The sequence below is a fragment of the Buteo buteo genome, chromosome 4 (genome assembly GCF_964188355.1).
Source record: "Buteo buteo chromosome 4, bButBut1.hap1.1, whole genome shotgun sequence".
Taxonomy (NCBI): Eukaryota; Metazoa; Chordata; class Aves; order Accipitriformes; family Accipitridae; genus Buteo; species Buteo buteo.
Window position 1 is genome coordinate 69,909,905 of NC_134174.1, and position 27,160 is coordinate 69,937,064.

General features: G+C 39.7%; 1 protein-coding gene across 1 annotated transcript in view; it reads left to right on the forward strand.

The window, feature by feature from the left end:
* Window positions 1-27,160, forward strand: part of INPP5A (inositol polyphosphate-5-phosphatase A) — a 259,357-nt gene that overhangs the window by 127,546 nt on the left and 104,651 nt on the right. Inside the window, exons 5-6 of the mRNA XM_075026659.1 lie at window positions 11,779-11,842; window positions 17,083-17,186. Of these exons, the coding sequence (XP_074882760.1) occupies window positions 11,779-11,842; window positions 17,083-17,186 (168 nt within the window). The remainder of the gene's footprint in view (window positions 1-11,778; window positions 11,843-17,082; window positions 17,187-27,160) is intronic.

The window sequence follows — 27,160 nt, forward strand, 5'->3', positions numbered from 1 at the left end:
TGCACTCACTCGTGCAGTACTGGAAGGATAGAAGTATATAGGAATAAGAAATAAATTTCTGGAAGAGGTGAAGTGCTACTTTGGTCTCTGTTGCTGTTGGTTACACTCCTAAAATGATTACAAAAATAAATGTGAAATAGAATATAGCTTGCTTCCTGAAAAATAATATTCTTCACTTTTGTATTATTTTCTGTAATCTGAGACTCAAGATCAGTTTCTCGAAGTTCAGGAACTGTTACCAATATCCACTGGCTAAATCTGGCTCTTTGTACAATATTTTGAGCTCTGTTTATCAAGAACTTTATAACTGCTTGGGGAATATTTTTGGCTCTCTCTGAGGTTTAACACTGAAATAACTGTTAAGTATTTAAGTAGTTAACTGCCTATCTCTTTCTGGGTACACTTGATGCTTATTCTGTCTGCTATGCTTACAGGTAGAAATTAGGTTTTATTTCTGTCTCTTCTCATACTGAAGAACCAGTGAATATTCAGAGCAGTGCAGTGTACTTTGTTCTGGCTTTGAAGCCATCGGTGGAGTCCTCAGCAGAGGTTTTGGCTGTTTGATCACATGCACTTCTTGCAGGCCGGCCTATTAACAAGTTGCTGGGGCAGAATTCAGAATGTGGCCCTGAATTATAGTTTTGAATCCTGTATTCAGACAACCTCCCTTTCTATTGGTGAGGAGCCAAGCTGTGTGCCTCTTATCCTGATTGGGGGCCTCCAGAGTGCTTGTGTAATAGAAATATTAAATAACAGTATGATTAATGACTTTGTGAAGGTTCTACTCTGAGTTCAGGAATATTGATAAGTGGCCTATTTTTTTAACTGTTTAGCATACATTAACGCACGTTGGCTCCTTGGTCTGTCAGTAATCTTGGTTTTAAGAAAAAGAACCTCTGTATGATACTCGTTTTAGTTGAATTGATTTGTAATTAAAATGTTAAATCTTTTTGTGAAATATGTCAGTATTGAAAGTGGTATTAAATATTCTTTGCCAGTGTGGTAGGTTACGTATAGATTATTCATTTACTTACCAGACATGTTGATACATAGCTCAGACTTTTTGTTTGTTAATTTTTTCTTTCCTTCTTAAATTAACTAGTCCCAAAGAATCTTTAACATTGAATATGATTTTTCATTTGCTATATTGATGCAGTAAAGAAATTATAAAGAGAAGGTAGTAGAGGTGGATCACGTTAGCTGAAGATCACTTATTTTGTTAGTCTTCAGAACAGGAAAATGAAAGCTCCTGGGACTTCATTTTCTTCCTGAAAATGTACTATTGATGGTTGCTGTTAGCAGAGAGACGTCTCTAAGGTATCCATAAGAACCAGGCCAAGTTATTTTTTTATGATAGTCTCTTGATTAAGCATCTAAATTACTTGGGATTTAGATATCTTGGAATTTTTAAAACAGTTACTCCAGTTTGTCATGTAGACAGGTCCATCCTTTTTAGAAACCTAAACAGATAAGCCTATTTGAAAATATCTAAATTTTGGCAATAAGTCTAGAAATAAATAGTCCAAATTATAAAACTATCCATAAACACTCATGGATCAATTGTTTCCTGAATTACATTTAATTTGACTATTATAAAACAAAAAAAAACCCCATAATTTATTTTTTAATTACTTGGATTTTTTAGTTGTATATTTATAGTGACTATTCCTCTAGATAGTTCAGTTGCTATTGGTCTCACACTTAACAGAACTGTTCTGAAGAAGTAAGAAGGAAAAGAGTGAGGGAGCAGTGCTAGCTGTTAAAGATACGTCTGGTGCTGCTAAACTACAACTTAATAGGAAAGACTGTGGCATTAAAATTAGTTGAGGATGGTTAGAAGTCACACTGCATGTTCTGACAGCTCATTGGAGCTGGAAACATGGAAAGTGTGAGGTTATTCATCTGGCACAAAGTAGTCAGTAGTGTAACTTCACTGCCTAGCTGCAACAGTATGGCTGAGAGTCAGTCTGAAAAATTGGCATGTCCATAAAATAAATAGACTACAAACAAATTGGAACTTTTAAAGTCAAAACCAGCATGCGGACATTAATCTAGAAATGCAGAAGTATCTTTGCGGGTAGGGGTCTAATATAATTATAGTAAACTAATGACCAGGATTTGGGTAGATCTAGTGCTAGATACCCTTTCCCCCCCCCCCCCCCCAGCTATACCTGCAGGCTTCTGTTTATCAGAAGTCTCCACTGCTTCAGCATCATTGACTTAATTGGGAAATGGTCACTGGAGAAACTGTTAAGATACTAGCAATTGTGCAAGCAAGTGGTGGTACTGCGAGTTGCCTCTTTACAACATAGGTATGTTTATATTATGATACATAACATTGGTTTAGGTTTGTATGGAGTAAGAGAGTCTTCAGTACCAATCCTGCCAGTGGTTTTACTCTTCTCAAGTGAGCAATTCCATTTGCTTTAATGACAGGATCACATGTAACTAAGCAGGTATTTTTAATACAGACCAAGTTACAGCACACCAAGAGAGTTTAAGTTTGTCACTGAGTCTTTGGAGCCCGCTCACTTTTACAATTTATTAAAGGTGTAATTATTCAAATACTGTTGAAATTAAGCTGATAGCTGTGTTTGAGGTACGAAGCTGCAGAAGTAGTGTGTAATTGTTTGAAATGGTCTGGTTTGGGCTCCGGCTGTCTGCACGTCAGGTAGATGAGGCCTGTTGTTGGGGGGGGGGGGGTGGTGTGCAAAACTCAATGGCAGTTTAATTGTATGTACTTTAGCTGATAAGTCTAATTCAGGAAATGATAAATTGCCGGACACCTAATTTGTTTGCAAATAAAAAGTGATAGACTATTTTATAATGAGTTGATCTGTGTACACAGCCCGGTTTTTTAACCTTGAATGAATAATAGACATTTAGTGTTAATTTAGCTGTGCTGGATCAAGTAGCCTATGAGCAGGGTTGACAAGCGAATACTTGAACATTATTTGTGGTTACTTTGGCGGTCGCCGTTTTGGTGTGTCCGGACCAGTCTGTCCTTGCCTCGTGCCCTTTCTTCATTCCTTGGAAAGTGACGATTCTACCACAATCAACTCTTTTTACGGCAAACTAAGGGCAGTTGTCACGAAGTGTTTCTGGACTGCCACAGAAGCCCAAGGTAGCCTGTGGCTCGTTTCCTAGCAGAATTTGAGAGCCGTTCCGCCACAGTGACCCAGGGACGGCCGGGCGCTCCCCGCCGTCGGCCGAGGCCGGCGGGACCCCCCCCTCCGCCGGCATCTCCTTCCCAGGCAGGGCCCTGTGGAGGCCGCTGGGCCGGCCCGGGGGTGCGAGGCCGCCGAGCACCCGCCGCCTCTCGGTGGCCCCTTGGCGGCTGGGAGCGGGCAGCCCGGAGGCGGAGGCTGGGCCGGGGCGGCGAGGTGGGTGCTGCTGCCGGCACCCGGGGCCTGCGTGCCCCCGCCGGAGAGGCCGCGGCGCCTACGTTAGGGCCTAGGCCGTGGGGAAGTAGGTGAGGACCTGCGCCTTGTCCCATCGCAGGTTTTTCTCTTCGAAGTCTCTTGAGCTTCACGGCGGTAGAAGTGAGTCCGGGTAAGGTGTCCCCGCACGGTACCCGGTCACGGTGCTCCGCCGTGGAGTTACTGTCTTCCCGCCTGGAGCTGCTGCAACTTCTCATTTGACGTGTTTCCCCTGACTGAAATGTGGCAGCTAATAGACTCCATTTTACTAATGGGAAACTAATACGTGCTCTTGATGTTCAGGTTTATAAATATGTAAAATATTTTTTTAATTGTTGCTAGCAAAACAGGCAGGTAATCAATAATACCAGGCGCGACAAACACACTGTTGACGTACAGCAGAGCCAAAAAGACTGGTAAGAGATAAGGGCTTCCTGTCAGCAGTACCCCGCGCTCATTAATATTCAGACATTGTCATGTTCGATGATAAATGAATTCCTTGAACTGTATTGATATAGTAGGTTAAACATTGAAAAAGTTGGGTTGAACTTTGACTTTAAATATTCATTAAAGCTAATTATGGATTTTATGACTACATGAATTACAGTTTCTGTGTCATCATTGGCAATTTATTTAAAATTTATTTAAAGCAATCTTTATATATTAACTTTATCACATTTAGTGAGGTAATGCAGTAAATGTTTACTCTGTACAGTAATTAAACTTTTATTCAGGTATTTCCTTTATGCATTAAATTTCCACAGTTGAAATGACGTACTTTAAAAAGAAATTATGCCAATTAGCTGTTTAAAAAGCTATGGCTGTTTAAATCTCCAGACTTTTGTGGCAAGATTTCTATATAATCAAAGGAATAACATTTTTAATAATGCCAGATGTGTAATCCATCAGAACAAATTTGTTCATGTTGCCATTAGTACCAGGTTTTCCACGTGAGTCTTTTGGCATGGAATAATGAAAGACATTTCCAGTATTGTACGGAGTATCATTCTGGCACCTAATTAAAAGCAGTGAACGTTTAACTTCAGTCTGCTAAGAGGGAGAAGGTACCTAGTTTTTTCTCCATAATACTTTGAGGGGGGGGAGATGCAAAGCACTTCTAATAAACATGCACTAACTGTAAGTTAAATTTTGCTATCTGTTTCTACTGCTGGCAGTACAGTTCTGTACACACCCATGGTAAGAACAGGCAGGTACTTCTGTCAGTCCTGAAAAAAGGCAGTTTGTTAGTAACAGTATTGGTCATGAGATAATTGCCTGGCCTTTTCACTGAGTTCCTGAACGTTTCCATAAGGGCCAGTCTCACAAAAGCTTTGAAAAACTAGTATGTGTTTGACTGTGTACTCTACAATTAGTGGTTGTGATATTGAAAGAGTTTCTAGGAGTTCACAGAGGAAATTTTCTGTCGTCTACCTGTAGGATTTTGTGTGCAGGTCTAACGATTTGATTTTAGGAGTGTTACAGCAGAGCTGTTTAGTTATAGTGTACAGGGGAGACAGAAGAATAATCAGCAATCAGTTCTAACATTCTTGTGCGTTTCTAAGCTGTTTGGCCAAGCTAAAAATTACTATTGTTCGTAACTGTCCTATCTGACTTTTCGCTTTGATGCTTTCAGCTATTTTAGTTAGGGTGTATATATACATTCCTGCCTATTTACAATACTTAAACTCCTCTATGAAGCAAAATGTGAATAAATTTAAATAGAGCCAGCAGCAGTGACTGTGTGGTATTTCCTCACACCCACGGGTATTACTTTAAATTGTACGTATGCTTATGGGAGCAAGTACACGGCTCAAACTCTGATGAAGCCCTTTCTGTTTTGTCAGCTCCTGGCTTTACTTGTAGGGTAGAAAGGCACCTGGCTGATCAGTGCAGAAAATGACACGTGCGGTCCCTGTGACCACCTGAAGGTCAGCAGGTTGTGCTGATCTTCCTGAACTTTTAGTAACTCCTGGTATTACTGCCTACAAGGTGATTTTAATACAGTTAGAGACCCAAGGGTTGGCAGGTTGGCCTAACAAAGAACTTTCTGATCTGAGCCTAACTGTGAGCTATCCATTCATCACTCTGCAACAGGGCTACTGAAATTCAATTTCCATGACTAGTCTGTGTTTGCAGACTACTTGGAAAATCAAGCAGAGAAGACTGTGGCTGCTCCCTTCACTTCATTCTGGTAAGACATTACACATACAGCAGAGTGTACACCATCTCCTGTTCATTTCTTGGTGCAGTACCACTACAATTCGGGTTCAGAGTGGCTACCAAGAGCTTGTCGCGCTGTGTCTGAGCCTTAATCTCAGAAATGAGGTTGCTCTGAATGCTTGAGATGAAAGTCGACAGATTCATCCATTCAGGGGATAACTGCGGCACTGTCCGTGGGGGGCCTGCAGTTGCAAAATGTGCATCCTCCCCAGCTGTACAGTAAAGTCAACTTTGGTGAATCTCGGTGCATATTATTTTTCAGGCTTCTACTCTAGAAAGACTGTCGTAAAGAGGGCTTAAATATTTGCAGATTTGTTGATTCACTGTTCTGCAGTCAGTAACATAGATGTAACAGAAACTGAGAAAGTAAGGTACAATATGCAACACGACTTCTGAGGTTGCATTTTAGTAAAAGGACCTGCTTACAGATGGCATAGAATCTGTGCTAGCAGCAGAAGTAATCAATTTCAACTATCCTTGAAGTGGAACAAATAATAGTTTTCTTTCTCTACATTTGAAATTTTTAAACGTTGAACTGTTTGGGGTGGTTTTTAATTTGTAATGTGTTTCTGTATTATATTACTTAGACAGCGTATGTACTACTGCTACTGTATGTGCCACTACTTCTTTTTCCAAAGAATATTAAAATTGTAAATGAGAAAATAAAGCAAAGTTCTAGACTTGGAATTAATATCATTTAACTTTATTGTTAAACTGTCATTTTATGAGAAATAAATTGAATTAACCTAATCTCCTCAAGAAAAGGGCCTGGGCATGAGACCCTGAAAGAAAGTTTCTTTTCACTTATATTTCATTGTGTTAGGGCAGTGAATTATAACTGCACTCCATCATTTTTACAGGTTAACATTTATGTACATAAACCTGATTAAGTCTGTAACAATGCGGAAGATAGTGATAGTCGTAATTTCCATTCCATTCTATTTTTGCTTCTTTTCAATGGTGTGTTTAGAATTGCACAGTCAAAGCCTATCTTAATGTTAGTAGTATCAGTTCCTGAAACTGTACAGTGTTACTTAGTCACTATCAGACCTTCTTTGTGCACAGTTAGTTGACATTCAGTGCTACAAATGTAGACTATCAAACCAAATTTTTGCCACATAATTCTGCAAAATTAGTTTTTAAAAACAAGGTTAAAGCTGTAAGAAGTCAAGCAGTGAGCAAATCAGGATGCTCAGAAATAAAGTTGTAGCTTGAGCACAAGTGGCAGCACTATTTTTAATAGAATTACGGCATCTAAATAAAACAGGTTTTGGAGCATCTTGGTTCTTGTTGGTTTATGTATTGACATGTTAGGTAGCGAAGCTTCAGAACTCATAATCCTGTTGCCTAGATTTAAATTTTCACCTGCCTTTAAAATTATTTTTGCCTGATTTGGATAGGTCACTATTTCCAAATATTTTTTTTTAGTTAGCCTTACATTGCCATCTCAGCTGTGGAAAGGGGAATTCCAATGAGAATAAAGGGAAAAAAGGTTTACCCTGAAGGTGGTCAAACACTGAAACAGAGGCTTCAAAAGCAGAGGCCGTCTCCAGCCCTGGAGGTTTTTGAATCATCTGGCAATGCCCTGAGCAGCCCAGTTGTCAGCCCTGCTTTGGGCAGGGGTTGTACTGCAGACTCCAAAGGTCCCTTCCAGCCTGCATGATTCTGCTGTGTATCCTAGATTATGAGAAGAAAAACTCCCTTAAAAACAGTATTTAGATGTTATAGGTAGGCTGAATTGGCCATGTGTTGCTGATGTAGCCCAGGATTTCCCATTCCAGGATCCCTTTTTCATTTGCTTTTAAATTTTTGAGACTTGAGGCATTTGGGATGATGTTTTCCAGATGCTTGCTGAGGTTCATTTTTTTTCTTCTGAAGCCCATATAAGGAGCTGAAATAAAACTGTATCCTTACACTGAGTTCTTAAAAGAGTAATATTATATAACAAAGCGTAATCTTTATGTGTCAGATTTTGTCCTGTGCATTGAAGAAAGAGATGGACCGACTGGGAAGAATTCAGAAAGAGTAGGAGAGGGGAGAATGACTTAAGTCTAGAGAACATGACTTTCAGGATGTGGTTTAGTGGGCATGGTGGTGTTGGGTTGATGGTTGGACTCAATGATCTTAAAGGTCTTTTCCAACCTAAACGATTCTGTGATTCTATGATTCTATGATTAATGCACTCTATTAAGTTAATAATAGCTTCTAGTATAATAGACTGATCGTAGTTAACTAGATTTTTGTAACTGAGAACTCATCAGATGTTTATACTTTCCTTCTTCTGTAATATATATAGAGAGAGAGAGATCGAGATCAGATTGGAATTATTTATATTTGTAAGCTTTTATCTAAGGTCAGCTCTCTAAATAAATAAGCAGGTAAGAGCTCAGCTGTAGTGTCCTTCCACTCAGAAGTACTTTACTTCATAATTGATCGCACTGATTTCAGTGGGATAAAAACTGTGTGTGTTTAAAATGCATCAATGTTAAGAACATCAGATGCTTACGCATAAGGTGAAATTCTGTGATACAGAACCATATTAGGAGACGCCTACTCATCCAAGCAGTATTGACGAACTCAGTCACTGTCGCTACCTTCACAAGTCTGCATGAAGGAAGGGTACCACAGCTGAGCCCCATGTTCTAACCCCATCCCAAGCCCCCATTTCTGATCAACCTCACTGTAACTTTGTTTTATCAAGGAGAATTCAGAAAATAACTTTCTTCCATCCGTGTTTTTCCTTGATGATGATGTGTCTGAGCAGTGCCTATGTGCATTAAAAGCAGCAGGCAGTTTTAACATAGGATTTGCTGCCTTCCCACAAAATTTAAAGTTGTGACAGGAACTGTATTTTTCTTTCTTTGTTTTAACTGGGGGCTTTATAAGTGAGTTTAGGAAAGTTATTTTCAAGTACAACAATTTAATTTTACCTGTAGCTTGCATGTGATTTTAAGACTTTTATCTAGTTTTAGCTCTCTGAGAGGCAAAATCTACTTTTCTCTACAAAAAAACCTCTCTGTAAACATACTGCTATTTAAGAATAATCTCCTGTTTTTAAAATCCAAAGGCCAGACTATAGTGAAAGTTTAGCTTGACAGGAGCATTTTCTATTGCTAATGACAATTTCTTCAGTTAGAAATTAAATATCCGGAGGCAATGTTTTTATCTTATATCAGGATTTATTTTTTTTCTGGCAGTGTGTCCTTGTTGCGGGATAGTTAACCTTGAGTCCTCTACAAGAGTGTCTCCTGCATTTTCTTATTTGCCTCCTGCATGTTATAAAAAAGAAAACCAAAGACCTAAAGGAAGCTGACTGGGTCACAGGGAAGTGTACTCATCAATTAAATGTGTGACAGTGTTTTCTGTTGGATGGACTAATATGTCAAGGAGATGGGCAGGACCTCATGTTTGTGCTTTTGACAAATCAGCAAATGTTTAATCTCTGGATGTGCAGCGTCTCATAAATAATGCAGCAGTCACTGAACCAAAACACTACTCTGCCAGGAGGGTCTCTGTCGTTACAGCAGTAAAAGACAAAACGAAACTAAACCATCCTTTTTGTTTAAAGCGTTGCTTCTTTTATACTTCTCTATAAGAGTTTATCTAGTGGCAGGCTCCTTTTTTTCCCCCTCAATTTCTGTTGAGTGCATCAGATGTATTTAAAGGCTCATCAAGTTCTCATTTAAAATTTATATGTTTTTTATATTCCACTATAAAGTCTATTTACAGTACTTTTTCCTTTCTCATTTGATTTTCCTTTACTCTCTTCTATAACTGGAGGAAAACAGTGTATTTTATATGACTGTGAAGAAGTAAAAGCAAGCAGCAAGCTCTCAGTATGTATAAGTGAAATTTTGGCAAAGCTTCCATGGCATAAATGGAGCCGGCTTGAGCACCCCAGGTTAGCAGCCTTCCAGTCCATGGAGGTTCACTGGAAAAGGAGCAGGGGTCCCTGCTGTGAGGATAGGAAGAAAAGACTGGAGCCGGGAGGCAAAGAGGGTTGTCCCTGTTAAGGAAACTTTATAAGTTTCAGGGTAGGGAAAGATTATGTCAGGCTGCGTCAGGAGGTTGTGGAAGCCTCTTCTGCAGAGGTTTTTAGGTGCAAGTTAGAAAATTGTTTATCAGGCATGGCCTACATTTGTAACTTGCAAACCCTGGAAAATGTTCTGGTGGAGGAACAGTCCTTTCTATGCTAAGAGGGTTGTCTTTCTATGTTGTCTTTCGTGCATGTCTCTGAAACAGCCTAGCTAAAACACATAGGTCTAGGATGCGCTGGGTCCTGTCTGGGTGGCAGGTACTGGACCAGATGAGGGATAGCCAGCTCTTCCTGACGTGGTAAGCCATGTAGCATTCCTTCAGCAGCCTCTGCAGGGTCTGCATTGGCACTTTCTGCTGCTAGTATGTGACCATGGGCATTTTACCTGCCGTGTTTGAGAACCACCTCTGGACTAGATGATCTCTTGCACTTCAGGTCTTCATTTCTTTATTTTACTTGCATAAGACACTGATTTGGAACAAGCATTATTTTCACTCTGCTATGATGTGTGTATTTGGAGCACAGTGCCATTAGTGCCAGTTGCAGCTGGGTTTACTCAGGCCTTCTGTAAACTGGATCCCAGAAGTCCGAGAGTGGGTATCCAGAAAATGAGGAATATATATACTTATTAGATGTGAGAAGCTTGGATTGGATTTCCTCATATGTTATGGGAACTCTGTGGCAGAGAAAAGGGTCCTAAAATCCACAGTAGGCTGACTGCTGTTCTCACCAGCCAGACAACACACCCTGCACTATGGTCAGTCTGAAGACAGATGGCATTTCAGCTCTCGTCCACGTTGGGGCCAAAGTGCTTGTGCCTGTGCAACTAAGGGGTATGCTTAGGTGGTATCCTGAACAAAGATGCTCTCTTTAATAATGGACTCAGGATTAAGATCTCAGATATCTTCAGAAACCAGGAAATTACTTAAGTATTTGTAAGAAAGAGGTACTAATGTTTTGCTGAATATGGGTGGACTTCAGTATCCTTTTAAAATCGTTTTGCTGGGATGGGAGTTTGTAAGCTTTTCTCAATGCAGGAGAGATTACTTCTATGTTTACATGCTTTACTCGGTCATGGACTAATCATTAAAACTGTAACAGAATTCCATAGTTGGATTAGGTCACTGTTTTGAAAAAAACTAAAGAGAATAGTTGCTCAGGACTAGATCAACAGAAGGAGTTGTAAGTCCTATCTAAATCCAGACTACGAACACATAGTATTTTATTTTCAATAGTAACTCAAATTTTTCATGTATTATTGTGGGCATTAAACGCTGTTTCTGCTTATACTTAGAAATACATCAGTTCTGCCAGTGTCAAGAAACTTAACATGTATTCAGACATCTAGCCCCCTCTACTAGATATTGGTATATTTTTTCTCTTTGGGTCAGTGCATTGTGAGAAAATACTTGCCTCTGTAGGCTTCACACCAAAGCTAGGAGTAGCAGTTGCTCTCCAAGTGTAGCTAGCAGAGATGGACATACTGTACTGTTAAGTCATTACAATTATTCTCAAAACACTTAGGACAGGGAAAGCTGTACAAGTGTGTACAAGTATTCCCAATGCTTCTGTTAGATTTTAAGTCTTATGCCTGCTCTGCAGCTGGCAAAGTCATTCACTCTGCACAACTCGATAGGAAGATGGAAAACCTGTGCTTGGCTCTTAAAAGCTATTGAATCGCTCAGCCCTTCTCTTGCTTCTGTACTGCAGTCTCCAAAAGCATGTGTTTTGCTCTGAAAGTGAAGCAGAAATTGTCAGGCTTTTTGTAAAAGAATTGTGGGGATGTGTTCAGTGTTTAGAAAGGTACTTGTCTGTATTACTAATTGCATCCATCCATTTGGTCTTTCTAAAAGTACACCTGGTAATTGTGCCCTTACCATGCTTAGTCAGCTGTTAAGGATCTTCTTTATAATGGCTTATGAAACTTCAGAGAAGCAACAAAGGAAATGAATATTTTTGAAGATCTTAGAAAATGTAAAAATTAGGAATTTTATTTATTAGTATTTATTTTCTTCTTTTTTTTTTTTAATTGGAAAGCATGATACTTTTTTGTTAGCCAAAAGTGTAGATATTTTTATAATTTCTTTTTGTTGTCTTTTACAGGCTCTAGGAAGTTTTTACTTTCTTCATGAATCTTTGAAAAACATCTACCAGTTTGATTTTAAAGGTAAGCAAAGGAATTAAATGTTGTTGATTGTGAATTGGCTTTATACATCAAGGCAGCTTTTCTGGCATCTTTTCTGAATATGGTGCCTAGCAGTTTTTTCCATGTCATGTGGAGTTCTGTATAATGCATGCAAGTCCATTTATGACAGATGTTACTTTTCTTACCTTTTATAGACCTCTTAGAAGAAGTCAATGGACAGGCCACAGGTTGAAAATGGGTGCATTAATCATTCCCATGCAGATGGACCTTTGGATCCATAGAGATCCCTGATGATTTCAAAAGAACTCTGAACAGCCACAAGGTTGTTCCATGTAGATCAGATATAGGACCAAGACCTTAAACGTCCAACAGTGATGGTCATTTTGCAAAGCAGCTGAGGTAGATTTATGGCTTAAATTACTTTGGAGCAGTGCAGGTCAGTAGGAGGTTGTCATTGTTTTTAACCCACATTGATCGGTCAGGTTGGAGGTCTTGCTAAATCTCAGAAGTTTAAAAGTAATGCTAGGCTATGTACATTAAATATTAGAAATATCATAGAAAATTATTGAATGCTTCCTGAGGTGTATATAGGAAAGATTATATAAAATTTATGTTATTTCAGTTGGGAACTGTCTCTATATTAAATACAAAAATCTTCTGAGCTTCCTTTCGCTTACTGAGCTGAATCACATTAACACTACATCTAGCATCCCATTAATTTGAGACACTGTTGAAATGGTGGTAACTATGGAGTGAACTAATTGTCTTAATTATATAGATTCATTATTTTTGTTCTCAGTAGAGACAGATTCTCTCTGCTCTTGTAATTGAGGGTACAGGGTCTTCCTTCCCTGAAATATTTGAATGGTAGTTCTATGTATACAGCAATTCAAGATGTAGCCAACATAAGTCCTCCTGTCATCATTGCTTTTAATGCTGAAGGAGAATTTTAGCTATAATAGGCAGTTCAGAGTAGATTTTGTTTCTGAGAGTCCGTACTGGAAGACTGAATAGCGATATAGGGACTTCTAATGAGAGGTCATAGCTAGACTTTCTCCCAAACTAGAACAGTTTTGCAGGCACTAAGTAATGATAGTATTGTCAGGTGAACTGTGTGCAGGGTGGGAATATTGGAGGAAGTTGGCATTGCACGTGAAGCTGGGCGTCCAAGGTAGGTACCCCAGTCCCTGGACTGAACAGCCTGCTGGTCCACTGTTAGTAACTGTTCATTTATTTTGCCACATGAATGGCTTTGTGTATCAGTAATATGTGAACTGTATCTGCACACCTAATTCCTGAGCCCACAACTTCATCACGCCAGCACTGGAGGACTAGCGTTTTCGCTCTAAATTCCACCTGAAGTTCCCTCCTGCTGGTCATAGACAAGAGCTGTCCTGCTCTAGTGACATCTCACAGAGCCAAATGACAGCTGTTTTAGGGAAAGAAGAGTTTTCTGGGTTTATTAATCATCGATTGACAGCTTATTCGCTACTGTATGGCTTTTAAAAGAAAATGTAAGAATTTTTAAAAAGAGAGAAAATGGAAGGAAAAAGTGTAGGGGCAAATAATCAATATAAAGAAATAAGCAGATACTTGTTAAAAAAATAAACACTGTAAATGTTCAGTGCTTTGTTTTGCTTGGCAAAACCTTAGCAAAGCCAGATATGTGAACCATGCACATAAAGATGTGTTTGGCCCAATCATCACTTGGGAAGAAAAAACTCGTAATAAAAATCCAAGGAAAGCAGGTGCTACACTGAATCGGTGTTGTAAGTCACCCACTGTTCTCTTAAAGTAGAGCAGAATCAGTCTCCCAGTGTAGTGTTTGTAAAATATGACCCTGAAGGCTCCCATCTTTCAGGGAAAATGTAAAACTTGCCTCTTCTCTCATGACTATTGACATTTTCACAGTGTATTAAGCTCTTAAATCAGAGGAAAAATCCAAATGGATACAAACGTTCTCTGCACAAAAATCATTATGAAATTCTGGTTCTACTCAAAAGCATGCAAAAAAAGATGTTTATATACAATTCAATATTCCTGTAACATCACTGTGTCTTTTCAAAATTCACTGCACAGTTGGATGTGACTGAATACAGTCTTTGGAAAAAAAAGATGGTCTCTGTTTTTCAGTTCTCAGGAAGACATATTTGAGTTTTAAAATGATAACCATTTTCTCCTACAGCCTCACGTATTATTTGCTACAGCATAGGTGGTGTTGGGCTATTTTTACAGTGGTCAGGGGCCCAAAAGTTCACTTACATTTTAAACTATTGACAAGCTACTTGTTCTAAAGGGCCGTCATCCAACAGAGGGGTTTGCTGATTGGGGTATTAGGCCAGTTTCAGCCTACCACTTTGATTTACAGAAAGAATCTCATTTTCTCTGGTGTGAAATCAGAAACAGCCTGGTAGTTTTTTTACTTGGAGATACATGAGAAGACATGCTTCTTTCCTCCTGCATTTGATTCTCAGCAGTCGTGTAAATGAATCACTGGTTCATATTAAGCATTGATGTTAATGTAAGTCGATGGTAAAGTGCCTCCTTTCTGCCAAGTGCTACCTTTTATTTAGGTTCTCATAGCAGAAGCCTTCAGTCCTTACGGTTCTGCCAAATGTTTTCTGTATCCTGAATGACATCGGGATCTTTTTGCTGACACCGTTAAACTTAGTGAAAGAGGCACATCCATCCATGATCTACTTAGAATGATGCCACATTAGTTTATCAGGATATTTGTTTAGTCTTCCTGTGGGAGCCAGATCTCAAAGTGATTGGCACATAAAGAATGATACTTTTTTTTTTCCCTGAAGATATATTGCTACATTACAGTAAATGCTTCCTCAGATTATATAAAATATTTTATCTAGACAACTTAAAGTGACAAGTGTTTGTATTGCTTTGTATTTTCACCAGATATCCAGTAGAACTGGACAGTTCAGGGCTCTTGATAATAGTTGTTTTGGAGTTTTTCTCTTATGCGTTCCTAGTCAAAACTCAGTCCAGCTGGGTAGTTCCAGCTTAAACGGTAGCTGTAAGATAGCTGCCAGGATTCCTGTGTTGGAGGAGTTTGGTAAATTAGGTTCTTGTCTTTAGACATGCCAATACATTGCCCTGATCAGGAGAGAGACTGAGTACAAAGTGGATCAAGAAGCAGAACCTCTTGTTCGTGAGCTGTATAGATCCATAGATTGATTGTTAAGGCTGAAGAGTCTGTGCTATTTCTGTCTGTGATGTAACCATTCATTAAAGACTTTGGAAAGTGATGTGCTTTACCACTAAGTCTCTTTTACAAACACAGCACCCATTCCCACTTTAAATCCACATGTCAACCTCATGTGCTAATAGCCAGAAATGGATAATGGGAAAGAGGTGAGTAGCTACAGGGTCACAGAGCAGCTGATACAGGATTTGGATGGAGTGAATCACCATCATCTTCTGCATTTTCCCAGAGCAAGATTTTTACTTTCTTGGTTTGAAATAATCTGATCAGGAGAACTGATGCAGAACGCCTAGTATCAGTCAAGGCCATTCAAAAATAAGACCCTTTTTTTTTACTCTAAAGGTTTTCCAGTGACTACACAAATAGTTCAGAGTTGACTGAGCTGCCTGTATAAGCACAGAACATTTCAGGAGGAAATAAGAAGAAAAAAAGAATGCCTTTTTGTCCTGAGATCTGATTTTTATTGTTTTAATCATTTTCAGTCACTTAACTGACTAAGGAACACCCAACTGAAACTTGGCAATTTATGTTACTGGCCTTCTTGCCTGATGAAGGCTGGCATGTAGGTAGTGGGGAAGTTGGCAGTTGAAAATCTTTTCCACCCATGCATGCAGGGATGGCTGTACTGCATCAGACCACTGTTCTGTCTCGTCCAGTAACTGTTTCTAAACATGGCAGAGATCCGGAGGAAATCCTCTGATGTGCAGCTGTGAGGCAGTTGCACCTCAGGAGTCTGTTTTGGTTAGGTCGTGAAGCTTAACAACTGTCCTGTCTAAGTAAGGCTCTGTTCATGCATGTATGATTTCTGTTGTAGTCCTAGGTATTTAAGTAGTTATGAATATCCAGTCTTTTTCAGGATCTTGCTCAAGTCTGACAGTCTGGGATACTAAGTTGCCCAGCAAAATAATGCCTTAAGTAGAAGATGAATTTCCTCTTTTTATCAGGTTTCGCATGGCTGTTTCTGAATATCGACTGGCCCCATTTCTGGTTTAGGACATAACAGAAGGGAATTTCTAATTTTCCTGTTCTAGATCAATCAGTAAACCACTTGGTTTTGGTGCAGCATACTCTCTGCTACTCTCACATCCCTGAGGGAAAACATTTAGTTTGTTCATAGAAGAACTTTTTTTCACATTTCTTGTTTTCTCTCAGGGCTTTGTAATGTTTGAATTACTTCAGTGCATGACTTGAGGATGTCACCTTTCTTTGCAGAGACAAATCTTAATTAAAAACAAGTCTACCACAGTTCAGTTCCACAAAAGGAATGGGCTGCTCAGGTTGTGGTCAACTCATCTTTCATTAGGAGTTCCACCAGCATTACTGGGTCAGTTCTAGAGTGCCAAAAATCACACCCCCCCCACTGACAAAGCTAGCCCAGCAGACGATATAAGTGTGGCCAAACACTAACTTGATGATGATTGTCAATATTGTTGATCTAAAGCAAAAGGCAAAAAGCTGAGATTATCTAAATGAATTATTATGTACTTGTTTGATGGGTAAAAGATGTGATTAATAATGTATTACAGATGTGCGTCAGTTGATGCTTAGGTAGGCAGACTTAAAATCTGAAAAAAAGAGTTGCTAGATAAAATGTACAGATAATCACTACTCATAAGTAACATTTTTCATGTTAATGTGTTTTGTATTAATTAATTTTTCTGGTAATTATCCAGCATAGATTGCTGGATGCTGGCCGAGGACACAAACAGGCATCTCCTGGAAGAACCATGCCAGAAAGTTTGAGTGCAAGGGTGTACAGAGACCTGGTTCATAATTAGAGCTCCAACACTTTACAGTGCTCTGGATAGTAGAAGTAACACTACCCATAACTGTATAGCTTAAAGATGTCTGATATAAACAAGTATGTTTATACATGGTTTAGTGGTCTCTGTTTTTTCACCCAGAACAGCTCAGTGCTTGCATATTTTTGCTAAGACCCTACCACCTATTTCGCAGATGCCACTGCTTTGCCAATGAGTGCTGTAATTTGCTTATAATGTTAAAGATATGTATGTTAATTTTGGTTTGTATCTCTTCCTAGCTAAGAAGTATAAAAAGGTTACTGGGAAAGAAATCTACTCAGACACTTTAGAAAGCACACCCATGCTGGAAAAAGAGAAGTTTCCACAGGATTATTTCCCTGAGGTACGTACAATCCTATGGAGCATTCCCAAATGCTAGGTTTGATTCTGATTTGCTCTGATTACTTGAGTGCTACTCTCAGTAATGTAAATAAGGTCAGAATTGAGTCTTGGGTTTTTATTTGTTTGTTTGTCGGTTTCTTGTCACCTATAATATATGTTTTAAGTCATTGCATGGATTTACCAAATTCAAATAGAGTTCTTTGTATAGTAGGAAATTCTTGTGAAGGATGGAGACAGTGATGAAAAGACTTGTTTGTGCATTTACAACCAAAGAAATAGCACACAGTGCCAACTGCAAGTCTGTTTCAGGGATACTTACTCCTTGGCAGGGTGAGATGCGACTTTGAATGGATTCCATTTGTATTCAGTGGCAGCAGCTCTGTAATCGTGGTTGCAGCTGATACTGGTTTCTGCTCAGTACGGCTAGGTACTACTGCAGTCACTGCAAGTATGTAGGGAAAAGGTGGTTTCTTATTGGTGCAAGAATACACGTAACTTGAAAACATATTGATGTTTCCCTCTGACACTGCCCTCATACTCCATTTTTTTGTTGTTCTCTTAAGAACTGGGGAGTGCTGCATGTTTGAAGTTGAAGGTGGAGGTCTTGTCAAACCCAGAAACACAAGCATAGCTGAGGGTTTTCTTCCACTGCACCTGCAAGTGCAGTTGCACCTGTAAACGTAGTCTTTGCCTGCAATTCTCTTCTTTGATGTTTGCTTTCGTTTCTCATTTTTAATTTCTTAGGAACATCTAGAACATGGGTGTTTAATGATTAGTGTTTACTACAAGCCAAGCGAATAAATTTGTTGAATTCCTATAACATTTGTGGATCAAACAGGCATGTTACTACTTTACATAAGGAAGAACTAAATAAACTTTAAAAATTAATTTAGAATTTGTAAATATACACACTTAGAGATGTTTACATAGTGCGTGTGTCCTTGGAAGAGCATTGCATAAATAATTCCAGGGTTGTTGGGATGTAGGTTATTCTTTTTCTTGACTTCGACACTAAATTATTTATTTTTGTATTCTGTATCTTTATACTGGAAGGGAAATTGCTTTTGACATAATTTTACTAGCTTTTGCCTCCTGTGAATAAACATCTTAAATACTTCTTTGAAGTTAAGTGTTATATTGTTTTGAAGGAACTTCAAGCGGTTACTTGGATAGTTGTTTTTCTCCTCCATCAGCAATAAACTGTAGCAGTATGGGTAATTGACAACGTAAGTAGGAAACGAACAGTGCTGTTGAATGATTTGATTGTAATACTGAGAGCACTGAACAGCAGTGTGTGAGTGCTGTTGTCACGCTTAACAGAAATAGGCCAAATTATGGATTGTTCATTGATACCCAGGAAGAATTATTTCCATGGTTATTTCACTGCTGTTGTTTCATCGTGAGACTGGCAAATTTGTAACTTGTTCAGCACCATTTATTACCACCTCTTACATGAACAATTCTTCACAGTCTCTTGGAGAAATGGTTGAGTCTAGTGGCTTTCCCCCACTGTTTTGTGGACCAAGGATTATGTTCGTTTCTTGTGGGTGCTCAGGGATCAGTTGGCCCCACGTTTGTATTTAGAGCAATAGCTACTATATTCAATACACCCTGCAGTGCTGCTTTAGGTACAGGATTATTAGGTCCATAACCCAAGAAGCAGCTCAGTACCTTTTGGAGATCTGACGCATTCATACTGTTCCCATTCGTTACGTTACCTTAAATACTTTTCTAAGGAGAAAGCACCATGTTCTGGTGTTGTCAGGGATACTGTTTACCTGGAGGGGGAATAAATAAGAAAGGAGAGAATCCACAAACACTTGCAATTAAGATAGGAACGAATCCCTGAAGCACCTTGAAAGTTTAGTTCTGTTCCTGCACACAGCACAACTGCTTGTAATAGTGTTGTGGCAAGACTTGTGGAACAGACTGTGGGATTTACCCATTTTATTTCAGAGCTTCAAGCAGTGGGAAAGTGGTATGGACTCTCCAGGACTACAATAATGCAGATAATAGCAGCATCAATATTTACAGTTCTGTGATTTTCCATGCTCATTTGGTGTGCAACCTAGCATAGCCCAAGCCAGTGTATTTTTCACGTGACTTGAAAAGTTAGAAAATAATTGTGATGATTTTTACACTATGCTGTTTTTCATTTTGGACTGAAGACCAAAGAGTCTCTCAAGCACACATAAGTACAGCAACATCAAAAAACCAACAGTGACATAGTTTTGGTTCTCATATACCTGTTTCTATTTTTAAGGCTAAAATTAATCTCATTATCACCCATTTCTTTCCTAGAAAAGTGTTGGTTATAACTATGGTAATTAAACACCACAAAATAATGTGTATTTTGAAAATTTGAGCTGACACAGCAGAATGCGTGAGCAGCATATCTGTCCAAACATTACATTTTCATGCTCTTGTGTGTTTTAGCCAGACTTCTCATATCACATTTACAATGTTTTGTGTGAGAAATGGTTTAAGACTGATTCCTTTTCTTTTTATTACTGCTGCTTAAGGATGATCTAAAAGTAATTACAATGATTGAGGCATAATGCAATTCAAAATAATTACAGCCCACTGCATATAAAACTAACAAAACTTTCTGTCTTGATTTATGGGTACTCTTGGCTAGGCATAAGACTCAAATGATGCCTCTGGGAGCAACACTCCAGATAATGTTAAGCCATTTAAAAAAAAGCAGATTTGTGTAGTCTATCAGGCCTGAGTAATTTTTTTTTTCCCATAGTGAGAAATTGGTTGTTATCATAGATCACAGATACTGCTCAAAGCTCTTATGAAAGATGAATTAATTTCACTAATGCTTTAATGCAAACCTTTCATGGAGAAGGCTGTATGGTGATAACCTTACTGCGGTCTCTCCTTTCTCAATGATGATTTATGTTGTCTTTTAGTAGATGAAACTGCCTGTATTCACAATCCATCTGCTGGCTAAAGGAATCCTATTAACAGAGGATCTGAGAAGAGACTTAATACTGTAAGGTGAAAGATGTGGTATCCCCTTTCTGGGACATGAAGTAGGAATTTTTTTTCCTATTTTAAAATGTAGATACCTCTCTGAGAGTGTACAGATGATCTATATCATCTCTACCTGTTTTTATGCTGGCTTACAGATGGTGGATCAGCTAGTGACTATCTGTTAAAGTCAAAAATAAAGATTGTTGCTTTGAAATCTGCAATAAGAAACAATTTCCTCTTTCCTGCTTCCCAAGCTATAGTTCTCCTTTGAAGTCTGTTTCCAAAAGTTTCTTCTTTCCAAATACTGTATTTGGAAATACTAAAGCACATCAATTATCCAAAATATGTAAGGCATGTTGTTCAGCTGCAGTATATATCTAAGGTGAAGGATGACATTTTTATATTTAAGATGTTAAACAGTGGTTCAGCTGCTGGGCTGTATTAGGTCCAAAGCCTATTAACTTTTGCATTCTTAATGTTAAATAGACAAATTATTAATAAGTGAATTATTTATTGACGTTAAAGGAATTAAGTAAGTGTGTTCAAGTAATGGGAATCTAAAGGTCATTTACAGGTTGGGGTGGGTGAATATACAAATTACACAATAAAACAAGTGTCATTTTATGATATAGAGGCATAGGTGTCCTTGCTTTATTCAGCCTAGGCTGGGTAATACTCTCCAGCACGAGCTGAAGTACTCCCCAGTCTCCTCTGCTAGCTTTTACTTGGGCCAAGTAAAAGGCCCAAACCATCATGTTTCCATCCATCACTATTGCTTTTGTAACTGTTTTAAGTCATATGCTCCAACAATAATATAGTTTGGCTGTATAGATAAGTCCTAAAGAAAATCTTAATTGGAAGAGAATATGGTCAAATACTGAGTTAGGCTTATCCTGACCATAGCAGCAAATACGCTACAAGACAGGGGTTCTGATTTTGTCATTTTGGGATAAGTCATGTAACCTTGCTGTTGGTGGTTCTGTGTCGTGTTATCACTATGCTGCTATTATCTTAATAGTGTAAATTTTATTTTGTAGTTATCTGCCTTTAATGTCTATTTTATAAAATAAGTTTTGTAATGATTCTGCATTCTCAGAAAAAGTGAAATAAGGTACCGAATTACCATCATACTTTGGGTTCGGAGTCTAAAATTTAGGTCCATTGTTTATACTAGTGGTGGGCTGACCCTGGCTGGAGGCCAGGTGCCCACCAAAGCTGCTATGTCACTCCCCCCCTCAGCTGGGCAGGGGAGAGAAAATAGAATGAAAGGCTCATGAGTTGAGTTAAGGACAGGGAGAGACCACTCACTAATTACCATCATAGGCAAAACAGACTCAACTTGGGGAAAATTAACTTAATTTACTGCCTATCAAACCAGAGTATGGTAATGAGAAATAAAACCAAATCTTAAATCACCTTCCTCCCCACCCCTCCCTTCTTCCCAGGCACAGCTTCACTCCCAAATTGTCCACGTCCTCCCCACCAGCAGCGCAAGGGGACAGGGAATGGGGGTTGGGGTCAGTTCATGACACCTTTTCTCTGCCGCTCCTTCCTCCTCAGGAGGAGGACTCCTCACTCTTCCCCTGCACCAGCATGGGGTCCCTCCCACAGGAGACAGTTCTCCATGAACTTCTCCAACGTGGGTCCTTCCCACAGGCTGCAGTTCTTCACAAACTGCTCCAGCGTGGGTCCTTCCCACGTGGTGCAGTCCTCCAGGCACAGACTGCTCCAGCATGGGTCCCTGCGGGGTCACAAGTCCTGCCAGCAAACCTGCTGCAGCGTGGGCTCCTCTCTCCACAGGGCCACAGGTCCTGCCAGGAGCCTGCTCCAACGTGGGCTTCCCATGGGGTCACAGCCTCCTTTGGGCATCCCCCTGCTCCGGCGTGGGGTCCTCCCCAGGCTGCAGGTGGAGATCTGACTTTACATCCCTGCTCCTGCGTTCCCCTTTATCCACTTGGTCTTTCAAGGTTCTCCCAACAGGTGAAAAAGGGACCCCTGAAACCTCTGCCCCACCACATATATACTTGTAGCTATTGCTTCCACAGGCCTTCTGCCAACTTGCCATGGCAACTTACAGCTTTCTTGCAAGTAAATACTTAACTTGATCTCTCTTCGAAAAGTTGCATCATTATTGTATTTCTGTCTTCTTAAATAATTTTTAGTGAAGAAATTACGTATTGCTACTGGTTGGCTCCTTCACTGGTGATGTGTGTAGGAAGAAGCTGGCAGCAATAATGAGTTGCATGTCACATGGTTTTGTGTATAAAAATAAGCAGAGCAAGTGTAGGTTTTATCACATACTTGTTATGTTTGCTTACATCATGCACGGATACTTAAATGTGGTCTTCCAATAGATATATTCTTACTAAATTCTTTATACCGTATTTTCTGGTAAATAAAGGGTAATGAAAGCATTATGTGAAAAAAGCAAATTTATCAATTAAATTACTACACTACATAATAGACTTTGTCATTAGATAGATTGACTTCATATTCTTAAGATCTCACTATATGTTTTTTTGATGAGTGCCATAGATATTTTCATTTACAGACTTTTAAATTTATGTAATGACTTCTAAAAATCTTTAGCAGTAAAAATATGACTGATAGTGCTGTTACAATGCTTGATAGTGCTCAAAGGCTGAATTGGGCTTGAATTTCCCATATACTGCATTTTATTCTGAAATACAGGGAAATTAGAAAGGTACTTTGAACAGTTTGTGTACAAACTCCTAAAAACACAAGAGCATAAATTCTTTAGTTCTGTAAACTGATCTAAGGAAAGAAAGGAAGTAATTTGGGGGCAGGAACTACATTCTGCATGTTTTTTATGGAAAGTTGTCGTAATACACACTCCCTTTCCTGGTTAGTTAAACACTGAGTATATTGTGAGTATGTGAAACAGAGGTTCCTGCGTGAGGCTTTGAGGAGGAGTTTTTCTCACCGCAGTGGTGCAGGCCTGTTAATGCTGAACATCGCTTGGTGCCTCAGTTGTTCTTGCTGCTCAGTATTGAGCTGCTTTGTGTACAAGATTTCCCATCTTCCTCTGAACTGTGGTGTTCCTTTAAGAAGCTGCAATTACACTGCAGTCATTGCCACTTTAATATGTCTTTCCTTCATGCCCCTGCTTTGTATGGTTGAATAAACCCTTGCTGGGTCACTATTTAATTTGATATGGTCCCTCTCAGTAAAATGATGGAGAAAAGATGAATTAAGGCTCTGTGCTAGTCATTATCAATCATGGTTTGTGTGCATTACTTATTGCTCACAGTGCTTTTTGACATTAGCCCTCTATAACCTCTCTCTTCATGTTAATGTTGTCTAGAGGTCCTTTTACCCGATGTAGCAGAGGTTATTTATGTAGGTGGTGTTTCTAGGGGGTTTTAAAAGGTCGGCACGATCTCCTGAGAGACTCTGTTCACAAAGAAAAGGCTGGCAGAATGTAACTACAAGTTTTCAAATCGTGATTTTTGAATTTATTTTTTTTTAAGGACTTCTAATAGGTGTCAGAATTTCAGTTACATTTATTAAAGTAAATTTTTGGCAAAATAGCCTCTAATATGGACTACTGCCCTTAAAACCAGTATTTGCAGTGTATGTGTGAGGAAATGCCAAGCTACTACAAGAAATACTGTATTTTACCATGTCATGAAATATAAATTGTGTTGCAAATTCCTTTTAATTGGCTTGTATCAGTGTAGGCTTGAATGAAACAAAATAAGGCAGCAGTGCCGAGGGGTGGGCATACTTTATACTGGTATTGCTTGTGCTGGTGAGGTTGTCAGTGGCAGAATCAGAGTAAAGTCCTGTGAGATGGCCTGCTGGAGAAGTGGATGATGATTGACAACAAGACTCTTGGTCTCATGCACTTTGGTTGCACAAAACCTTAAGGTAATTGTGTGTGCATGAGCCTGTGGCAGCAGTCAGGGCACATCAAAGGGAGAAAGGGATCTGGCTGATGTCATTGGGAGGCTTCTTACTGCCATCTTAAAAGGGAGAGGTTCCTGAGGGCTGGGAAAGCACAAATGTCATAGCCGTTTTCAGGAAGGGTCCCAGGTGGCCTCTGCTCCATCATGGGAAGGTGATGGAGCAAATCTTCCTGGATGACCAGTTGCATGGACAGGGGGAGTGCTGTTTATGTTGTATGCGTTGACTCTAGCAAGGCCTTCGATGCACTCTCTCACAGTATCCTTGAAGCCCAGTTGGTGATGTGTACTGGGTAGGTGGAGTATAAGATGGCTGGAAAGTTGGCCAACCACCAGGCTCACAGGGTGATGAACAAAGTCCAGCTGGCAGCTGGTGGTGTTCCTCAGGGCTTGATTCCGGGATCTGTGCTATTCAACACCTTTGTTAACAGCTTGCAGAACAGGATGGAGTGCACACTCAACTTTGCAGATGATGTCAAGTGGGGGGAGCAGTCAATATGCTGGAGGGCAGGGCTGCTGTTCAGAGGGACTTCAACAGACTGAAGAAATGTGTCTGACGGGAACCTCATGGAGTTCAGCAAAGGTTAATGCCAAGCCTTGTCCCCGGGATGGGATAACCTTATAAAGCAGTATAGGCTGGAGGTGACTATCCAGAAAACAGAAGAGGACCTGGATCTTGTTCGACAGCAAGTTGAACATGAGCCAGCACTGCACTTTGGTGGCAAAGACGACCAACAGCATCCCAGGATGTGTTAGGTCCCAGGAAGGGAGTCCTCCATCTGTTTGGCACTCCAAGGCTACATCACAACTCCAGTGTCTTGTTTGGGAGCCCCCGTACCAGACAGATGTGGGTAAACTGATCAAGCATAGCAGAGGCACCTCTGGGGCTGGAGCACAGGCTGCAGGGGGAGGAGAAGCCAGAGAGCCCATCTGTGCCACCAGGAGAGGGAGGTGATGGGGGACCATGCCGCTGGCTGCACTGGCCAGCTGGTGGCTCTTGAGGGATGGGACCAGGTGCCTCTGGGTGGTGTGCCGGCAATAGGACAAGGGGCGGCAGTCACCAGCTGCAGGAAGGGAAAATCTGGCTAAATCTGGGAAAAGATTTCACCACGAGGATAAACAACAGAAGAGAGGTCCAGATCAGTTGTGGAATCACTGTCCTTGGAGATGCTCAAAACCCAGCTGAATATGGCTCTAAGCAACATGATCTAGTTGGCCCAGTTTTAATATTACATCTTTCAAAGTACCTATTATGTTGCCAAAGAGGAAAATAGCAAATGAAAAATGACAGCTTGATTGAAGACATTATCTTGGGCCACATCATAGGCTTGGACTATTTGATTTTAAGTTCTGTGTATTGTTCCTCAGTAATTAAAAGTTCAATATAGTTATTTTTAAGAAAGAAATGACAGAGCTCCCCTTTTTTGATTGAGATTAGATTTAAGCCAATCTTGAATGCTTTTAGCGGTTTTTTTCGTTGTTTTGCTTTTGAATAAATGCTGACATTTTGCCAAATCTCAACTTGTAACTGCTGTCATGATCATCACAGAAACTGTGAATAGAAGACACCTTATTGGATTATGGGGTTTGTAGTTCAGCCATTAAAGCTGGACTGTTAGGAAGATTTGGTGTGTTAGCCCTGCAGCCAGCCCTTCCCTGATTGACTAGAGTGACTGCTGGATCCACAGAAGAGGTTATTTTTTAGTGCTGAAAAATTTTTTACAATAAAGTAGATAGTAGATAGTCAATACAGAGCTTTTCTCAGTACAGCTGCAGTTTAAGAAAAATCAGAAGTTGGGCTCTCCTAAGGCAAAAGTAATAAGGATTCAGAGAAATCAGTTCACTTCTTAATGTATCCATCAGCTGGATTTCAGAGTAGTGAACAGTTAGGATTTCCTCCCCAAATACGGCCTTATTAGACCTAGGCAAATTTACTTGCTTTCAAAAGCCCAAATTCTGAAAAGATTTAAGCACCTATAAGCATCAACAAGCAACTGATGTTAATTACTAAATATCTCAAAAACACTTATCCCCCATCATCTGTAGTTACAGAATTGATGCAGTCAGCTGCCAGGAGTCACCAGACACATCTGCAGGGGGGTGGTGGTGTAAACTTTGCATATGCTCAGGAGAGAAGTCCATTTATTCTGTATAATCCTTCTGGGTTTAGGAGGGTTTTCTCCTTTTTGGCTATAGGAAATCTTTACATTTGGCTAAACATTTCTTTTGTTAATTTATTTTATTCCCTCTTAATATATGTCCTGTAAGCTACTGAAAGCTAACTGTAATTAGAGACATAAGTCAAGAAGAAAGTTGTTCACTGTGTGTCCACAGTATCAAAATACAAGTTTTGATTCATTGCATGAAGGACTGTTGTTAGTCACTGTTCTTGGACTTGACGGTCTTGAGAGGACTACTTCCTTGTACTGCCCACTGCTGTAGCAATGCAAAGCTGATAAAATTTGTGCAGGAAAAGCCTCCAACCCTTCTTTGGCAGGGCCAGCACAGCTGGGTCCTCAGGTAAGCAGCCAAGCTGCAATTTTCCCTGCGGCTCTCGCAGTAAAGCTTGGCTCTAGCAGCCTGTGTACAAAGGCCCCACAAGCCTGCAGAAGGGTGATTCTGAAATTGCCACCTGAAATAAGAAATACTAAAAACAGGTTTCCCAAAATCTGGAGTACATAACTGTGCATAAATTTTGTAGGCAATTTTTTACTTCTTAGTTTTGTAGCATGTGTATAACACTTTTTCCACAAAATTACAAGCTCTGAAGTTGAGTGCAATCAATGATCACAAGTAACTTTACACATTTTCCTGGGTTTGGATAGAAGGGAACTTCGTATCAGTAAATAGTTTTTACATTCAAGCTTTCAAGAGTAAGCTATTATTTATTCAGTAAAATAAACACTTTAAAGTCTTCATAAGCCTATTTTGAATGCAAGGAGAACCCCAATGGGACAGGGGCCCTAGTAAAGGAGTGGTGTTATGTCTGGTTGGTCTTGACTGTGGTTACCATGTTTGTGCCTGAAGAGGGGAGGAGGTGGGAGATAGGTAACTGTTATCTGAAGGG